Source organism: Euphorbia lathyris, chromosome 2, assembly GCF_963576675.1.
Source record: "Euphorbia lathyris chromosome 2, ddEupLath1.1, whole genome shotgun sequence".
NCBI lineage: Eukaryota > Viridiplantae > Streptophyta > Magnoliopsida > Malpighiales > Euphorbiaceae > Euphorbia > Euphorbia lathyris.
In genome coordinates this window covers 33197880-33216900 of record NC_088911.1, presented here as the reverse complement: position 1 = coordinate 33216900, position 19021 = coordinate 33197880, and the positions used below count along the sequence as shown (strand labels likewise).

The window sequence follows — 19021 nt, the reverse complement described above, 5'->3', positions numbered from 1 at the left end:
ACAACTAATAATAAACAGCTTACTACAACCGCAAACAGCTAACAGCAACAGCAACAACAACATTTATTAGCTAACAATTGAACCAAACAGTCCCTTAATTCACCCATATATGAATTGATTTACAAAAGGATCTAATACACCCATATATGAAAGATCAAGGGTTCAATGTGTCTAAATGAAAGATCAAGGGCTTAATGCACCAAATAATGAAAGATCGGGGGCTCAATGTGTCTAAATGAAAGATCAAGGGCTTAATGCACCAAATAATGAAAGATCGGGGGCTCAATGTGTCTAAATGAAAGATCAAGGGCTTAATGCACCGAATAATGAAAGATCAGGGACCTCAGGATGCTTTTTGCCAACCTTATTAGTCTTAATTATTTGGATGTTCTCTTTATCTTCTTAACCCTTTTGAATTAAATTTTTTTTTCTAAATCAATTTTTTACTTTTAAAACTTAAAAACTTATTTTTTGAATTAAAGTTTACTCAATAAACATTATAATAAATTCATCCAAAACGATAAAGTTTTAGGAGATTGAGGCCAAAAAAATTTTGCCCAGCCCTTACGAGTTGGATTTTGAAAAAATTCAACAACACTGCCCGTAAGCTAAAATTAGCCCCCCCAAATACAAAATCCTGGTTCCGCCACTGGTTCCCACACGGTATTCAACATAGGTAAAGGCATATATAGTCCCCAATTGGTTGCATGTCCTTAGCAATTGGCACATATAGAACCTCTCCACTAAATACGTTACATCACTCATCATCTTCGGCCAAAAGTAATGAGAACTCACCACCTCATACGTCATCTCCCTTCTAAAGTTCCCTCCAAGGCTTCCCTCGTTTAAAACCCGAATCATTGGTAATATATTATAATATTTATATAAATATTCATGTTAGGAATAGAATGGACAACAAAATTGACTTCGAGGCAGCATTTAAAATATTTTTACTCCCGATCTCCTGGATCTTGTTATATTAATTAATTGATAACAATTAATTATTCTAATTAGAAAGGTTTTATCGAGTTTACCTCTTGAAGCATTGAATCTTTGAATCTTTGATCCTTGAAACAACTTTGAAAAAACGTCCACGAGTAAAATGTCTATGAATCCCCATCAAAAGCGAAAAGCAGAACCCAGTTGAAACATCACTGCAAGAGGATACCATCTGCATCAACACAAAGAAGGAGATGTACTAGAAAACTAACTAAGCAGGCAGGGAGAAGAGACAGAGGCGACGTAGGAAATGTAGGGCGTTCCCGAAGAAATTGAGCCACGCCCTAGCTACATCAGAACAATGAAACCAGATTCTAAAATCAAAACCTTAGAAACTCGACTAAGCTCGAAGTTATGGAGGCGCATGTGATACATGCATTAGTGAAGAAACATGGGTCAGGGCAATGACTACCACTTGGAATATGTGGTGACATGAACAGAGACTTGGAACCTTATGTCCAAATAGTCTACTCATAAGGGCAAACAGTGAAGCTGAAAGAAATAACTCAAAAATACAAACCCATAAATTTTTCACCCAATGGCAGAAAACAAATTCTGGAATCTTAATCCAGGAACCTAAGATAGAAGCCAAAACAAGGATCTGATACCATGTTATAAACCATGCAATACACTAGATACCATGTAGACTGAGATACTACATTGATATATTTTAACTTGTTACAATACACATATATATAAGTTATACAAGAAAAGGAATACAGTTGTAATAGGGAGACCCATTCTGTTACAGTTGTAACAACATGTGTCTCAGTCCATAACATCCTTACACACTTTAACAATCACATTAAATGAAATAATAAAATTATAATTTTTATTCGGATAACAATTCTCCTAAAGCAAGGGTAGGGAAATGCAAATGCAAATTGACAATTGTACCTTTTTTTTCACGTAGAATAATAGAATGTATATTTGTGCAAACAAACAACGCTATGTGTAATATAGTTTTTGAATGTTAATTCAAGCAGTAGACATCATTTAATATGAAATCGTAAGGCAACAAAATATATGGTATTCATATACTAAAAAGAGTAGAATGAGTTAGAATGGTATGAAAATAGTTTAATTAACTTATGAGATGAAGCAAAAATTGAATGCAATCAAGATGAAGCAAAAATTGAATGTAAGTCTAAGTAAAGAGAAAGGAGAGAGGGTCGTAGGCATGATCAAGTACCCAGAAAGCTTTGTAATTTGTTGTTGTGTTTGCCAGAACGACGTTCTTTGGGTATTTTCATAAGCATAATCTTGGGACAATTGGATCATTAGACCTATAAAAAGACAACGAAGGGTCGACAGGATATAAAAAACAAGGGAATGGTCGAATGAAAAATAAGTGGAAAAAACGAAAATATCCATAAAAAGGCTAAAAATGAATAAGAAGAATTCAATTAAGAGCATCTCGAAAAGACTTTTAGTTTTGCTCTCTAAAATTAATATAGACAATTGACTTTTAGTAATTTGACAAGTGATTAAACATATAATCTCCAACGATATTTATCATCTTCACTCCATATTTATTATTCTATCATTAAATCTATTAATTATTATTATATATTTTTAAATTTTAACAACAAAAAGACTGGTGTAACATTTTTTTCACTCAACTAGTTTTTGGCCCGTGCGATGCACGGATTCATCTTAATATATAAATCTATATAATATAAAACAGTAACGATGGAACTGAGGTGTCACTTCCTCCTTTTTTACTGATAAAAAATATAATATATAATATATTAGTTTTTATTTTATTATTATATTTATCTATAAAAATATTATTTAAAGTAAATGTGAAAATCAAATAATAATATTTAATTTATATAACATATTTATGTCATTAATTGTAATTATTAGATTGTATTTTTATCAATTTTTATATATTTATATATAATAAAATTAAAATTAAATATATTAAATTTTTTATCACTAAAAAAGGAGGAAGTGACACCTCAGTTCCATCGTTACTGTTTTATATTATATATAGATGTGTAGAGAATTAGAGAGATTTTAGGGATTAATTTAAATTCTGTAGAACTCTTAGATATAGTACGGATACAATAATATTTTTATAGATAAATATATATAATAAAATTAAAATTAATATATTAAATTTTTTATCACTAAAAAAGGAAGAAGTGACACCTCAGTTCCATCGTTACTGTTTTATATTATATATAGATATAGATGTGTAGAGAATTAGAGAGATTTTAGGAATTAATTTAAATTCTGTAGAACTCTTAGATATAGTACGGATAAAATAATCTTTTTATAGATAAATATATATAATAAAATTAAAATTAATATATTAAATTTTTTATCACTAAAAAAGGAGGAAGTGACACCTCAGTTCCATCATTACTGTTTTTTATTATATATAGATGTGTAGAGAATTAGAGAGATTTTAGGGATTAATTTAAATTCTGTAGAACTCTTAGATATAGTATGGATAAAATAATCTTTTTTATAGATAAATATAATAATAGAATTAAAATTAATATATTATATATTATATTATATTTTTATCAGTAAAAAAGGAGGAAGTTACACCTCAGTTCTATCGTTACTATTTTATATTATATATAGATTTGTAGAGAATTAAAGAAATTTTAGGGATTAATTTAAATTCTGTAGAACTCTTAAATATAGTACGGATACAATAATCTTTTTATAGATAAATATATATAACAAAATTAAAATTAATATATTAAATTTTTTATTATTAAAAAGGAGGAAGTGACACCTCAGTTCCATCGTTACTGTTTTATATTATATATAGATTTTACATTTTGAACGTCAAATACAAACATAATTTTCTCTAGATTCAAAATATATTATTTATTTCATAAAAAAAATATTATTTATCAAAAAAAACGAAATATATTATAGTTTTGTACAAACTTACAGGAGATGGACCTCTCATATATTGCCACGTCAACATAAACACGTCAAAAGTTTGCTATATGAAAAAGTCACCGAATGACACTAACTAGCTAACAACTATCCATTCCAACGAACGAAATTGCCCTGGGCGAAAACGTAACAACGGATCACATTGCGCCACGTAAGAAAATCGACGGTGAAGCCCATGATAAGTCGTGAAGAGTCATTCCTCTTAACATTTCCTGCATAAAAATCCAACTACATTTACAGTGTCTCTACCCGAAAGTCCCGCCGTAGCTGAAACAGCAGAAAAAAAGAAGAGAGAAATGAAGTATCAACAGATCTGGGTAGCCTTTGGCACTTTGGCCTTGTTAGCCGTATCAGCTTTAGCAGAAGATGTCGTTGTTCTAACGGAAGAGAACTTTGAGAAGGAGGTCGGTCAAGAAAGAGGCGCTCTTGTCGAGTTTTACGCCCCTTGGTAAATTCTATATCTTGCTTAACTTCTGTGATTTGAGCTCAGATTTGACTTCTTAATTGTCCGATCGTTGTTCCTTGATTCATTGATCTGTTTAAGCTTGATAATTGTGAGCCGACCGTCTTTACTCCATCAGTATTTAATCCCAATCGATTTCATTGATTTTCCCCATAATCTGTCAATTGAAAGCAATGGTAGAATAAGTTTGTTCAATGATCTGCAAGCGGGAGGAAGTATGTCTAATTGTTCGTTTCATATGTGATTTCTAGTTCAAACTTCTAAATATGCGTTTAGGTGACAATAAGATATTTGCAATTTTTGATGTTGTGAACATTATCACATCGTTTTTATTTGAATATCTTTGCAAAATCTTATGTTTATTTTCCCAGTTTTGCTTTTTGTGAGGTCACGTTTGTGTATAACGATTGAGTCCCCCATTGACTGTCGCTTACACTTCCTTAATTTTGGATATGATAGGTGTGGACATTGTAAAAAGCTCGCTCCGGAATATGAGAATCTTGGAGCTAGCTTCAAGAAGGCAAAGTCCGTTTTGATCGGAAAGGTCAGCTCTCCTAAATCATGATACAGCTATATTGGTTTCATATTTGCTTGGGACTGTTAGGTTATCCTTTTTACGAGCCCACATTCTAATTATTGTGTAAACCGTGAATTTCACTTATATTGTTCTCGTTCGTAGTTCCTTTATTGACTTGTTGCCGCATCTTGACATAGGTGGATTGCGATGAGCATAAGAGTGTATGCGGTAAATACGGGGTTTCTGGATATCCAACACTTAAATGGTTTCCTAAAGGATCTTTGGAACCCAAAAAGTGAGATTCATTCCACTACAAAATACCCCGTAAATATTGGGAATATTCCAAAATTCTTGCTGTTTTGTACCCTTTCATCCTATACTAATGAGCAAATGGAAACTTGTTTTTGTGGTGATTATAGGTATGAAGGACCACGTACTGCAGAAGCTCTTACTGAGTTTGTTAATGCTGAAGGAGGTAATTGTCTTTCTCGAAATGTTGTTGTATGCCAACTGTTTAATCAAAGAGACTTCTACATCCCGTATGTGTATTTGACAGTGCCAGCATAAAAAATGCACAACCAATTATAATAGCAATTGTTTCACTATAATTTTCCCTCGCCCTTCTTCTCAACTGCATTAAGTCTATGACCTTTTGTCTCGTGTGGTCATATTGTTGTGAACTTGCCATATTGTATTTCAGAGCATGCACATCCTATGGGCTATTCTGTCTTGTCTGCAATCTGTCTCAAGGTTTTGTCATATCATATTTGTAAAATAACTGGTCACTATGTTCCCTTTTTGTTCTGCATCATAGTCTTACTGTCTTTGTCTTTTTTTTCTTCTTCTTATTCTCTATGGAACTCTTCATGACCAATCATATTCACTCAAAACCTATGGCTGTGTTTCCCCTTTTTGTATTTTTAATTTCAATCACCACCTTTCGCTTGTGTTCTTCGCTTATGAATATTTGAGTTCTGTGAAAAGAAATAGGAGTTCCTAATCAAATGTCATTTACAGGAACTAATGTGAAGATAGCTGCAGTCTCATCCAGTGTAGTGGTGCTGACTTCTGATAATTTTGATGAGGTTGTGTTGGATGGAAGCAAGGATGTTTTGGTTGAGTTTTATGCCCCATGGTAAGCATGTATTTGATGTAATGTAACAAGTATTTTCACCTCTGCAATATTTTCTGTAGTTTAGAAATTTTTTTCTTGCTTCAATTTATGTAAATTTTTTTATGGTGCCTTATGTTAATTAAGTTCCAAATTTTGTTTCTATTAGGTGTGGTCACTGCAAAAGCCTTGCTCCTGTAAGTGATACATCTTATATTGTGAATTTGTGATTGTATATAATTGGCCTTTGTTCGTACTATGTCCATTTTACCCTATTTATTGCTGGATCTTTTCCATAAATGCAAGGACCTGACATTTGCTTTCTTTTGGCAGACTTATGAAAAGGTAGCAACAGCATTCAAATCGGAGGAAGGTGTGGTGATTGCCAATCTTGATGCTGACAAGTACAAGGATCTAGCTGAAAAGTGAGGACAGCGTGATTCATGAGCTCATTTACCTATTGTTAACATTATAATATTTGAGAATCAATATTGATGATCTATGTTATATGCAGGTATGGAGTAAGTGGGTTCCCAACTCTCAAATTCTTCCCGAAAGGCAAGAAAGATGGGGAAGACTACGAGGGTGGCAGAGACTTAGAAGACTTCGTAACTTTTATTAATGAAAAGTCTGGAACCAGTCGTGATGCGAAAGGGCAACTAACTTCAAAAGTTAGTCACTGCATTAAAATATGAAGTTCAATATTCTCTAAGTAGGCTGGTTTAGTAACATTAAACACTTGAAGTTGAAATATTAGTCATTTGTTCTTTTTTTATTTGATAGGCTGGTATAATTGAATCTTTGGATGCCTTGGCGAAAGAGTTTGTAGAGGCAAGCGATGATGAGAAGAAAGCAGTGTTTGATCTGATAGAACACGAAGTTGAGAAACTTGAGGGTTCTAGTACCAGGTTTGCCTCGATATCTGAATATCCACTATAGTTGTTCTGCATTGAACTATTTTCCTCTTAAATCTTGTGTAAATTTAGGAATTGACAGCATTCATCTCTTTCCTTTTAGGCATGGAAAAATATACTTGACAGCTGCTAAGAAATGCATGGAGAAAGGTTCTGATTATGCCAAGAAAGAAATTGAGCGGCTGCAGCGTATGCTTGAGAAGGTAATCTTAATTGGTTAAAATCTTAGTTAAAAGCATGTTTTGAGCTAGAGTAAGACTCAGTTTGTTCCCATTATTTTGTGGTGCAGTCGATTAGTCCAGCGAAGGCCGATGAATTTACACTGAAGAAGAATATCCTGTCGTCATTTGCTTGAAATGGTGGGATTTTTGGATCTTATCACTAGCTTTAGATTCCTCTGCCCCCTCTCTGCCCCCATCTGATTAATTACATAGGAAATCCATGGAGGAAGGTTTCTTCTTCTCACTCATGGTGTAGCGGCCTCAACTCGATAGGGCATTTATTTTATACCATTCCTTTCCTTTATTTTGGTATTTCTGTTGACAGTAACAGTAATTTCAGTTTTTGAGATGAAATTTCTGAACTTTTGGCGCTCTTCACCCTTTAAACAAACTATATCTCCTAATTGACTGAGCACAAATTTTCTGATCTAATGGCATCAAAAGCAGTTGAGCTGCTGCTGGAAAGGTATATTTACTTTGCATTTCACTATTTAGAATTTTCATTTTGAATATATTCACGCCGATAAGAATTCTCTTCTTTATTGTAGAGAGATTAAAATGAAAGAGTTCAATTGTTTCTACTCAAACTAAACAAGTTAATAACATTGGGAACATGCAGGGTATTTGTCACTAGTATTTTAACTCATGCCAATAGCATTTGTTTGACATAAAATGTTGAATCTACCAGCATCAGTATTGTTGAAATCAGTAAAACTGAAGTATTTGTACAAAAATGTTTTATTAGAATAGTACCGACTCTGCAGGTTTACTCGTACTAGCAATTAAGTAAACTAAAGGCCTGTTTGGATTATCTGTTTGTTGTTTATTGTTGTTGTTTGCTCTTACGGATAGGTAGTAGATGTTAGTTGGTTTTTTTGCTTTAGAAATGTTATCAAACATTTTTTTTTATTTCCTGTTTAGGATAAAAAGGCAAAAACCAATTCTGAAAGATGGAAACTGTCATTAAGTAATAAACAATAACAAAGCTTTAGTCTCAAAATGATTCGGATCGGCTAATACGAACAGTCATATGTAACATATTTTGGTTCATATCCATAAAATGTAGCTTAGTTTTATGCTAGCCGCCACAATCCTATCGCGACCCTCTCCTTTATCCGGGCATGGGACCAGCTATAAATGCCATCAAGTGATACTCACAGGCGGAGTTATAACTATTAAATTCAAATTATGATGAGTAAATGATGAGAAATTCAAATTATTATCTTATAACAATTGGAGTAAAAACATATCGTTAACTTAATGGATTTAGTATATAAAAAAACAACTTTTAAAATTGCATTCTATGATTCCAAATCACTTTAAGGAACAAAAATGCTAAAAAGCAAGAAAATGTATAAATATGAAATTTGGCAAGTGAAAACAGCTCCGATAAATAACACATGTTGTAAAATCAGATAAAAGGGGCATAGAGTGGTGCACAGTTGGTAACTTTTCTCAATCGATTAATACTTGGAATTAGACCAGTCCATGGGCCGGACCAACCGGGTTTTTATGTAAAATTGCTTAGTCCAAGCCCAGCCCAGCCTGCTATTAATTTAGATAGGCTAGGACCGGACTGAGCCCGGGCTTAAAAATCAAATCCTAAGACCAATCCATATAAACCCACCTAAAATATATATATAATTTTTAATTATAAAAAATAAAATTTATACTTAAAATTAAATATTTAATATGTAAATATATAAATTTCTTAATTAATATTAATAGACGGACCGGGCTGGGCCGGTTCGTACTATTTTTATTAATCCCAAACCCATCCAAAAAATACGCGGGATTTAGCGGGCTTAAGCCGGGCTGGGCTTAACATCAATTTTCATTATCCAAGCCCGGTCCAAGGGACACAGGCCTGGACGGGCCGGGCAGGTACCAGACCCGTGGTCATGTCTACTTGGACTAAATGATTTTAGACAATCTCTTAAAATTAATTGGCAAAAAGCATCATTTAGGCCCCTATCTCTTTTTTTTTATCCATTGTACTTGCATTTGAAATTTGAGTTTTGGATGTGTAATGTGGTTATAGAAAAACTGGAAAAATCATTCAAAATGTAACAAATAATTTTTTTTATATAATTTCAAATACATATAAAATTAATAACATCTCTTTAACAGAATTAGATGTTCACAATTTACTAATTTGGTGATTAAATAACGTCTTTTTAACAGAATTAGATGTTCACAACTTACTAATTTGGTAAGCAAGAGCTTAATTGAACTAAAAATAAATGATTAGAGGTTTAATGTATCTACATAAAAGATCAAGAGTTTAATGAACCAAACAATAAAAGAACAGAAATTTAATGATATTTTTTGTCAAATTAATTCTACATGTATCTTTATATTAATGAACCAAATAATAAAAAAATTATTTATTCCTCAAAAATTAGAAGCAATTTGATCTCTCAATTCATTCATCTGAGTTGTTTTAGGATCCTCGTGATTTTCATTCATATCGATATCATTTGAAGTATTCAACGAGTCATGCGGAACAAAATTGGGATCTTGATCGAAGCGCAAAAATGTTAGATCAGCTAATGATGTTCTTCGAATATAATTATGTAGTACCATTGATACAATCACAATATCTCTTTGTATATGAAATGAATACGAAGGCATCAATCTTAAAATTTTCCATCTGTCTTTCCAAACTCCAAAAGTCCGTTCAATGCAACTTCTAAGAGACGAGTGCCATTGAAAGTCTCTTTAGATCTTCTTGGTCGACCACCACGTTGAAAATCAGGCAAATGGTATCTTATTCCTTTATATGGTGCAAGATATCCTTCAATTTGTGGATATCCAGTATCAACTACGTAATATTTTCCTACATATATCATCGCGAACATAAAAAATAGTATAGTGTACATGTAAAATTTATCTATTAATAAACTAAAGCATTAATTTATTATTTTTATATAGTTAAAATACTAATTGATAAAAAAAAAAGTACGATTATACCTAAAGGAGGCTTAGGAAACTTTACTTCTTTTTTGTGAATAGCATATTGAAATAGTCGTCCATCATGAGTAGTGTCTTTCCAATTAGTCAATACAAAAGTGAATAACATATCAAAGCTACAAGCAGCCATGATATTTTGTGTAGACACACATTTTCTACCAATAAATCGAATTATGTCTTTCTCTTCTACACAAGCTGGTACATAAGTTCCATCAATTGCTCCAATACAATCCTATATAAATTTCGTTATATAAAAATTATAATACTAAAAATATGATGATAAGAAAAACAAAACTATAAAAACTATGATATTACTTCAAAATATGGCATATATCTCTCATCGTTGAGAATTTCTGGAGGTGTTGCTGAAAATGTTGGATCTTTAGGCTTTATTAAGTCAACTGAGAATTGTAACATCGTCTTTAATACTTCATGAAAAATCCTGCTAATCGTCTCACGAGAGTGTTGAAAGCGTTCTTACAATCCGATTTGAAGCTCCATGAGCAAGAATGTATCTTTTTTTTTAATATCATCACATAGATTTATCAATGTACACTTGTCCATTCTAAACATATTAATACATCTCTTTTGGTTCCCTCTCATTATTTCTAACAACCACATATACCCCGTTTGAAGTGAATCCATACATGGTTCTTTTATAATATATCTCAAATAATGTTGAATAACAAATTCAACATTATACATCGTTATTCTCCAAATATCACCATCTTCCTCTTCATAATCAATAATGATCTTATGCACAATATTCATATCTACCGAAGATAAAATAAAAATAAATTTCAGAAATAATTTTTTAATATAAATCTAAAATAATATCATAAAGATAAGCCACTCCTAATATATTCTTTTTTCCTTTTAAGCCACTCCATAATCTCCATTGTTTTTTCATAATATCCCATTTACTTTTTAATTGGGTTTTAGTATATTCTATGCCCACGGTTTTCAATTCATTTTCTATCCATAACCATCCCTTTTACCCCATCCCCCACCGCTCCTTTTGCCTAGAGTAGTGCCTCGAATAGAAATTTCAAGAAACATATGAAATTGTTCATTGGTCCTTTTAATTCTTTCACTGTTAATCTTATCTGTTTGACTCATAGTGCTACGCATAATAAAAAAAAGTACAATACCAATCTTATTAAATTGCAAGTTTGAGGTGAAGGAATATAGTAGGTAAGAATTATTAAGAAAAGAGCTTGAACAATGGCATTAAACATAGGAAAGACAATCACAATGCACAGGTCATGGAAATCAGAGTTTTACATTCAGTTAAGATTTACTTTCTTCACTTGATATCTAGGTTCTAAATCTTCAGTACATATCCAAGGCACAACAAAATATATATTATATAAAAAGAATGTTGACGAAAGATGGTTAAGATCGAAGCATTCTGATTTATTGAAGGTGAATCAATCCATGTAAGTTTAGGATTAACAGGTCATATAGAATTTGAATTAAGATGAAAGTAGAATTGAATCCTTTTAAAAACTAAACAGGGATGAAACTGAAAATTTCACATTTGATCGAATAAGATCTAGCATTTTCTGAAAATTTATATTTGGAGAAATCAATCCTTGTAAGGTCAATATATAAATCCCTTGGGATAAAAAAAATAAAGAAAGAAATAAGCTACCATTTATATTTTTTTAAGAATATGGGAATAAAAATTGGATTAATTTTGTCAAAAGCTAAATAGTTAAAAACAACATTTCATGAAAGTTCCAAGTTAGAGCTTTTCTTGAACCGCTGCTGTTTCCTCCAAAACCGCTAACCGCTGCCGTTTTATAATCATAAACAAACATTATATTATTAGCGGTTTGGTATGCTCCTGCGAAAAGCTGAAAAAAAAACACCTTCTTTGAAGGACAATAACCTCCAAATTCTCAACCACCAAATCTAAGACTGAAAATACAAAAATATCTTTACAAATTAATAATAAGTAATTACAATGAAAGGAAATTCTAGCAAGGTTAAACACAAAAAGTTATTATGCCCCCAAAACAACTTCTCCACTAGCAAACAGCTTACCAGCCACATCACTACAGCGCTCGTAAAATTTTGCTCCAAAACTCAATGAAAATCTGTGAAAATCAACCCAAGATAATTAGAATAAATCATAAAGCATAAAAATTTAATAATTGCAAATTAAAATCTTGTGTCACATAGGCTATCAATATCTAATTGACTGGTTAATGAGGAAGGTAAAGCATATAGCATAACAACCATACAGTTGTACAATAATTTGCATTTCCTTTGAGGCCAAAAAAGAACTCGTGATAACTTAACAAACGCCACAAATCCAATGAACAAACGACATCTATTAGCGTACAACAGATTAATTTTTAACTGCTGCAGGTTACAGAAATCTCATAATCTTATGTTAAGAGTCGGCTTGACAATCCGAATCCAGCTAAGTTTAACCCCCAGGTTCATCTTTTATATTCAAATTCAACGCTCTGCAAGACTTCCCGTCATTGAATTCAGATTCTGAGGCACTCATTGAAGAGCACTCCTCAATCTGATAATCTCTCTCGTCAACTAAAGACTTCATATACGAGCAGGGCCGCTCTTCAGCTTCTATATTAGATACAGGCTCCTGCCCTGAACCAAAAGGCAACTCAAACGTTGATGCTCCGGAAGGCTGTGTCCTCATCTGCACAGACCGCAGGAGTGCAGCTCTCCTTAAGTCAGCTGAGTGGCAAATATCACTAGGAGATGAAGGGAACCGACCCTCCGAGTCTGAACCTCGTTGGCGAGACTGTGAGCAAGAAACGCTAGTAACAGTGGTTCCATGAGCTGTATATGAACTAGTAGAAGGAGCAGAAGATAACCCGCCAAATGGTCTTTGATACCTATACGGAGAAACTGGACTCGTGGGAAGACTGTCTGGTTGTGATGAGCAAGTAGTTACAGGGGTCTCACAAAATCTAGAGTCATCTGAGTCTTCTGACATTGGTGAATATTGCATAGACATTTCATCCCTGAAATAATACATTTAAATAAACATAATTAGTGTGTGGATTAATCAAAAAGAAAATGCTTTCAAAGAACATGGAACGAGGAAGAACTTTATATTAATATTATTGTACAATCTAAGGCAAGAAATTTCTCTAGAACTCAGATAGTTTCAACTAGTGCCAAAATCAAGACAAAAACATAAGCATACATGATTGCTCGCTATACTGATTTGGAGATCTAGAAGATATGATGTTGTTGCAGTAGAAGAAAACTTGGAAGGTTTGGAGATTCAACAAGCAGAATTATACAACTAAATGAAGTTAGATAGAAAACCATTTTGTGTGTCTTTATAATAATAAATAATAAACAAAAGAACATATCCTGATCGTCAAATTCATGATGAGGGCTGTGACCAGCAGGATAAGGAAACATCTGAGGGACTTGGTGTTGGGTTTTTATAGAACGAACTATCATTTCTCCACTTGAAAACAAGCTAGCATTTCAAGTGGTATCCATTTTGAGAATCCATAGTTACCCGTAAACGCCAAATCTTGTGTACATTTCATGCAGTATCTAGGAAGATGTACAGTAATTACACAGCAGTCAGATGCCAATGCACCGGAGTTAATGAGGCTCCAAGCTACTAACTGCTTGTAAAGGCTTCTCAAGACTAGCCTAAAGACAACAATGACAAAAAACAAGGCCCGTGGTTAGTGACGGATCCAGGATTCACTAACAGTGGTGCTTGGGGTGTCCCTGATGATCTACGGGTGCTCAATTGATATTTTTTGGGTGCTTTTGTAGAAAACGTTAAAGCTCCTTAGGTAACTTCCATAGAGTTTTCCAACAATCAGAGGATGCCCAAGCCCCCTTGCCCCCTGGATCCATCACTGCCCGTGGAGGCTGGAGCTATACCAGAAGTCCACAAAAGCATGCAGAAGTACCTAGTCCGCCGCATTTCATTTTGCTTGCAGCATATTGCTACATGATGCTTTGAGCATGGGAGCTGAACATTGCTTCATGTACCAAAAATTCTAAACCAAAAGGCATCATCCCCTGCTTTTAACCCTTCTGGCGGTACTTTAAAGCATTATGGTGACTTGGAATACTAACATGATGTAAGTAGGCTGACATAACCAGCAAGCCATGGGTTCGACGGTTCATTACAAACCTGAGATTAATGCCATAGTAAAGGGCAACATAGTGATAAAACATAGATAGGAGAAAACGCATAAGAGCAGATTATAGTCCATATATGTTGGGAACCAAATCCCCCTTGCATTTACAGAAAAACTATGCTGAACAGAAACGAAAACTGGACAGCATAGTTATTAAAGGCACACGCGCACCATGGCGCAAGGGGTCCTGGAGCCATGGCGCATGGCACACGGTGATGGCGCACGCCAAAGCGACACAAGGCGCATTAACAAAAATAAATATAAAACTATAAATGATAATATTTAAATTCTAGAAATTATAGATTCTAAATCAAAATGTTATAAATATTAAACCATGACTAATATAATATTCTGTTTGTACACTGCTTATTTACATATGCTTTGTTTCCTTTTTCTCTGCTTTTTTCTCTCTTTACATCATTGTATTTTCAGTTGTGCAACTGTCTCTTACTCTTCCAATTCAAACGTGTTTTCTTTGTTTCTTATTTATTTTGGACTATTAGATGTGTCTAATCCAAGGGTATAATAATTAAAACACTTTTAAAGACCCTAAATACATACCTATGCCACAGAGAGGTACGCCAATCTTTGTGCCTTGGTGGACAAAGGCGCGCCTGACTGCACCTGCCATGGAGGGTGGAGAGGCGCTAGGTGTCACAAGGACGGATCTTGACTATGCCAATCCCCGAGTGATGCTGAGACTTCCTCAAGTCCTCGGCCAGTCAACTGATACCGAAGGGGTCTATCCCCTATACGCGACCCATCAATGCATATGTCAACATTCCGTCCTGGAAGGTTCCCCGTATATTAAACCTCTCCCTATAAGGGTCACGCACTATGAGCTATCTTGAGCCCATAGTGTCCATGGTATTGCTACCGTACATGACTTTGAGTGTCATGATGATATTACGGGGGAACATCTTTATCAGAATTTGCTTCTCACTTCGGGCAATTAGTAATAACTTAGGGTTCCACCCCTATCGCCTCTCTTTCCCGTAGGCTAAATGCCCGACTCTCTTCGTCCTTGGGAATTCTCCTTAACAGACCTATTTAATAAAGAATATAATATAATTCAGGTATGGAATGACAGTCGAATTCAGTCCCTAATGGACTAAGGTGGATCACTTAAGCTAGTACCGACTATTGGCCTAGGGGTGGCGGAGATCCAATGCCAAGGGAGTCCTTGTCCCCTCTAGTGTTCCTTATACTAACTCGAGATCCACCCTCAACAGTTGATATGTTCCATTCGTCACTACTCGTCGAAGCCTCTTCGTACCCTTGCCTATGCTTAGGGTTGAGTTTACCAACGGGCCAAACTCCCCCCTTACACTCTCCCGACTTGGAGGATCAACGTCCTTGTTGATCGAGCTTGCCTCTTCAGAGAGTTCCACTCAAAACTCGAACACTATCGAGGTTTGGCACAAGTCATCAGCCCTTTTTATTTCCCAAACTGATCTTCACTCGCTTCTGAACTCTGCTTAGTTTCCGCGCTGTTTATTTGTCTCAGAAAATGATTTCAACTTCAACCAACTCTCGGTTTCTCCAGCAATCTACAACTTAAAATATTTTCAAACCAACGTACCCATTGAATTGGAGTTTTCATCGAAGGCTTCTCTCATGTCGCTGCCATAAACTCGCTCCTTAATAATAGCAAAAGAAAGTTCTCAGAGTTGAAAAAAAAAGAAAAATCTATTATTAAGGATCTTCATCTGAGTCTTCTTCCTCTATACAAGGTCTTTCACCTCGTTCTTCTTCTATTATACATCATAATATATCCCGCCCTTCAATATATCTAGCATATTATAGCATAAGGGGTCCAATTCCCCGTTCTCCCCTCCCCCACCTGAATCGTTGTCCCCACACTTGGGATTAAAAGGGTTAGGCACACTAACGAAGAACCCTGATATCAATTTGCCATTGAATCATTCAATGACTCTTGTCTCCACTTGTACATATTCTCAACGTTTTGGTCACGGTTCTAACCTTGGGCATGCCTCCCAAACGCAATGTCTCTTCCCAAGTTTGCACCTCACAAAAGAAAGAAAATAATACCATAGTATCTACAATATAAAAATGTGAATGTTGGTAGCTGAATACATTTAATGTAAACGTACCAACATTCACAACAAAACAAATCATCAAGAAAATAATATAACACCACCCAGTACTCACAAGGCAAAGGTACGACCACTTACACAGATGTTCAAATATGAAAGAACTTTGATTTACCGAAATATTGAGGTTCGATGTTGATGCAATTCCGCTAGGTAGAACCTGTTACACCAATTGTTTGATAAACATCCATTTTGTTGCCCGTATCAATCACTTATTCTTGTCCGCATGATCGTATTGGATCTCTTCAACTATTTGCCGCAAAGATGGAGGGGGAAATACAAGATAGGTTTGGTCTTGTCTATTGAAGGTCCCCACCTTGTTTCATTCCATGTCCCTATGTATGTCACCCCACCTTGGTCCATACCTTGAGTCAACAAGGACGCTTGAGTACTACTGCCTACCCAAGCTTTTGTTCGATGCCACTCGAACCTTGTACCTCGACTTACTATGTTGGGCTGCTTCTACCTTCTACCTCCTAGTGAGTTTAAAGTTGAAGTCGAAACATGTCAAATATTAATATGAAGTGCATCTTTAACTACTAGTTTGAGCTTTTAGTTCAAACGGTTTCATGACATAGTATCAAAGCCTCTTTGACCAAGTGGTCTAGGGTTCAATTCCTGACAACCTCATTTATTGATTTAATTGAAGGACATGGTAATATGGACCTGTGTGCATTCGCGTGTGGGGGTGTGTCAGATATTAATATGAAGTGGATCTTTAACTATCAGCTTGAGCTTTTGGTTCAAACGGTTCCATGAAAAACACAACAATGAAACCCCAAGGTTCTTCATTGGTCCCTCCGAAAATGGAAATAGAAACAAAACGCATAAATGCTACTATGAAGAGGAGTTGGTATTTCCTTGACTACACTAACAATGTGGCTGCTCCTTATTTTTCTCATTCACACAATTAAATACACTGTCTAATTCATCCATTAATATAATAAACTTCAAATACATCAGAGACGGGACTAGAAGTTTCAAAACCAAAATCACATGCAAATGTTATAAAAGTGTAATAAAGCCATAACTAACCTGGCATAGAACATGCTATTGCTATCAGACCTAGCTGGAGACTCCATAAGATTTTCAGAGAGTGGCTCTCCAACAGTTAATCCATTCAAGCTTGACGCCATTATCTGAGGGGAAAAAACATGAATAGAAGATATATTGAAGAACATCCAAATAAAACAAAATAAAAGAAATAAATAAAAATTTGGCGTCCATAAAGAAACAAACTTTACCAATATTCAATTCAACAAGTAAAAGACAAAAAATCAGTAAATAAAACCAACGAGAGCCCATTAACAGACCCATCAGGGGAAGGGGGAAACCCTTTGAGAAAGGACACAGGAGCATAGAATATCGAAGAACAGAAAAGGATCAAAAATTAAAACAGAAATCAAAGAGAAAAGGACAAACCTCAGTTAAATAACGCTTATGAGAATGAAGATTGTCGATATAGACCTCATCTTCAGGATCTCTGCTTCGCTTTCCATTGGGCGATGCAGTTGGTGTGGATGTTGATGCCGGTGAAGAATTTGAATCCGAACCCATTTTACTTACTTTTGTAATCTCATTAAGCTAAATTGAATCAAACATTACGATTCTGCATCAGGGAAGTTCTGAGATTGGCTATCTGTGTTGCTTTGGAAGTTAGAATGCGAGAGAAAGATGGAATTGGAATGTGGTTGTTTCAGTTTGTGATGGAATGGGAAGTGACAAACAGCTGAGCTGAGCCCAGGCCAGGTGTCTGCTAACCTTCTCCCCTGTAAAATGCTATGAAGTTTGTAGGCAAGTATGATGATATTATGTCTTTTATCTCAACTATTCTTTTAGCCCATTCAAGCCCACGAACTTATTAAGTAATTCATCTGAGCCCTCCAATTTCTAAAGAAACAAAAAGGTTTCTTAGTTATAAAATCATATTACAAAAAATAATTCTCCACATATGTATTTTCTATATATCATAGATAAAAATATATTTTTATATCCCAATTCATAAATTTTAGAGGTGTTTTGTTGCTCATTTTCATGTTCTTATTGCGTTTTTCACTTCAAAATGGAAAGTTTTACGTGTTTAGTTAGAAAACTCATGTTTACCTTTTACAACTAAAAAGTAGCATTTTATAAAAGTTAAGAATCTTTACTTTTTGGAAAAGCCAGCTTTTTCAAACAATAAACAACAAAATAGCAAATAGCAAACAATAAGCAAACCAAATGAGCCTTAAACCCTCAGACAAAATATACTAAACCCCTTATTTATAAACACTAGCTTTTAAAATATATTAAAAATACCGATTTACTTAATTTGACATAATTCAAAAAAAAAAAAAATGAAAGTTGACATAATTCAAATTATTACTTAACATAATTATAGATAATTTTTTAAAACTGTATTCTCCTATAATATTTACTACAGCGAATCACAGCGAATCAATTAGATCTATTTCAAAACCTTTTTTTCTTTTCATAAATGGAGAAACTTGGCTAATTAAATAATTATTAAAAATAAATTAATTGGGTCCACTGTTACTATATTTATATCGACATAAGTAATTAAAAAATTACACTCCATAAATATATCAGAGAAGTTTAAATTGCATCTTCAATATCATAGATTGTTA

General features: G+C 34.2%; 2 protein-coding genes across 2 annotated transcripts; one reads left to right on the top strand and one right to left on the bottom strand.

Moving 5' to 3' along the window:
• Positions 1-4083: 4083 nt before the first annotated feature.
• Positions 4084-7528, top strand: LOC136217688 (probable protein disulfide-isomerase A6). The gene is made up of 11 exons (XM_066004319.1): positions 4084-4372; positions 4847-4931; positions 5102-5199; positions 5324-5379; positions 5922-6039; positions 6185-6212; positions 6349-6440; positions 6530-6686; positions 6799-6923; positions 7033-7132; positions 7219-7528. Exons 1-11 carry the CDS (start codon positions 4221-4223, stop codon positions 7282-7284), a joined length of 1077 nt encoding a protein of 358 aa, XP_065860391.1. The 5' UTR covers positions 4084-4220; the 3' UTR covers positions 7285-7528.
• A 4519-nt stretch (positions 7529-12047) lies between these two features.
• LOC136217687 (uncharacterized) lies at positions 12048-18169 on the bottom strand. The gene is made up of 4 exons (XM_066004318.1): positions 17817-18169; positions 17430-17533; positions 12373-13125; positions 12048-12225 (listed from the first exon to the last, which is right to left on the bottom strand). The coding sequence occupies exons 1-3, from the start codon at positions 17949-17951 to the stop codon at positions 12561-12563; spliced, it is 804 nt and encodes a 267-aa protein (XP_065860390.1). The 5' UTR covers positions 17952-18169; the 3' UTR covers positions 12048-12225; positions 12373-12560.
• Between the last annotated feature and the right edge of the window lie 852 nt (positions 18170-19021).

Excerpts from the sequence above, each read along its gene's own strand:
- LOC136217687 (XM_066004318.1), bottom strand. The coding sequence starts at position 17,951 with ATGGGTTCGGATTCAAATTCTTCACCGGCATCAACATCCACACCAACT. Across the intron at positions 17,534-17,816 it reads ATAAGCGTTATTTAACTGAG|ATAATGGCGTCAAGCTTGAA; the intron begins GTTTGTCCTTTT and ends TTTTCCCCTCAG. Across the intron at positions 13,126-17,429 it reads AATAGCATGTTCTATGCCAG|GGATGAAATGTCTATGCAAT; the intron begins GTTAGTTATGGC and ends GTATTATTTCAG.
- LOC136217688 (XM_066004319.1), top strand. The coding sequence starts at position 4,221 with ATGAAGTATCAACAGATCTGGGTAGCCTTTGGCACTTTGGCCTTGTTA. Across the intron at positions 6,924-7,032 it reads CTTGAGGGTTCTAGTACCAG|GCATGGAAAAATATACTTGA; the intron begins GTTTGCCTCGAT and ends CTTTCCTTTTAG. Across the intron at positions 7,133-7,218 it reads TGCAGCGTATGCTTGAGAAG|TCGATTAGTCCAGCGAAGGC; the intron begins GTAATCTTAATT and ends TTTGTGGTGCAG.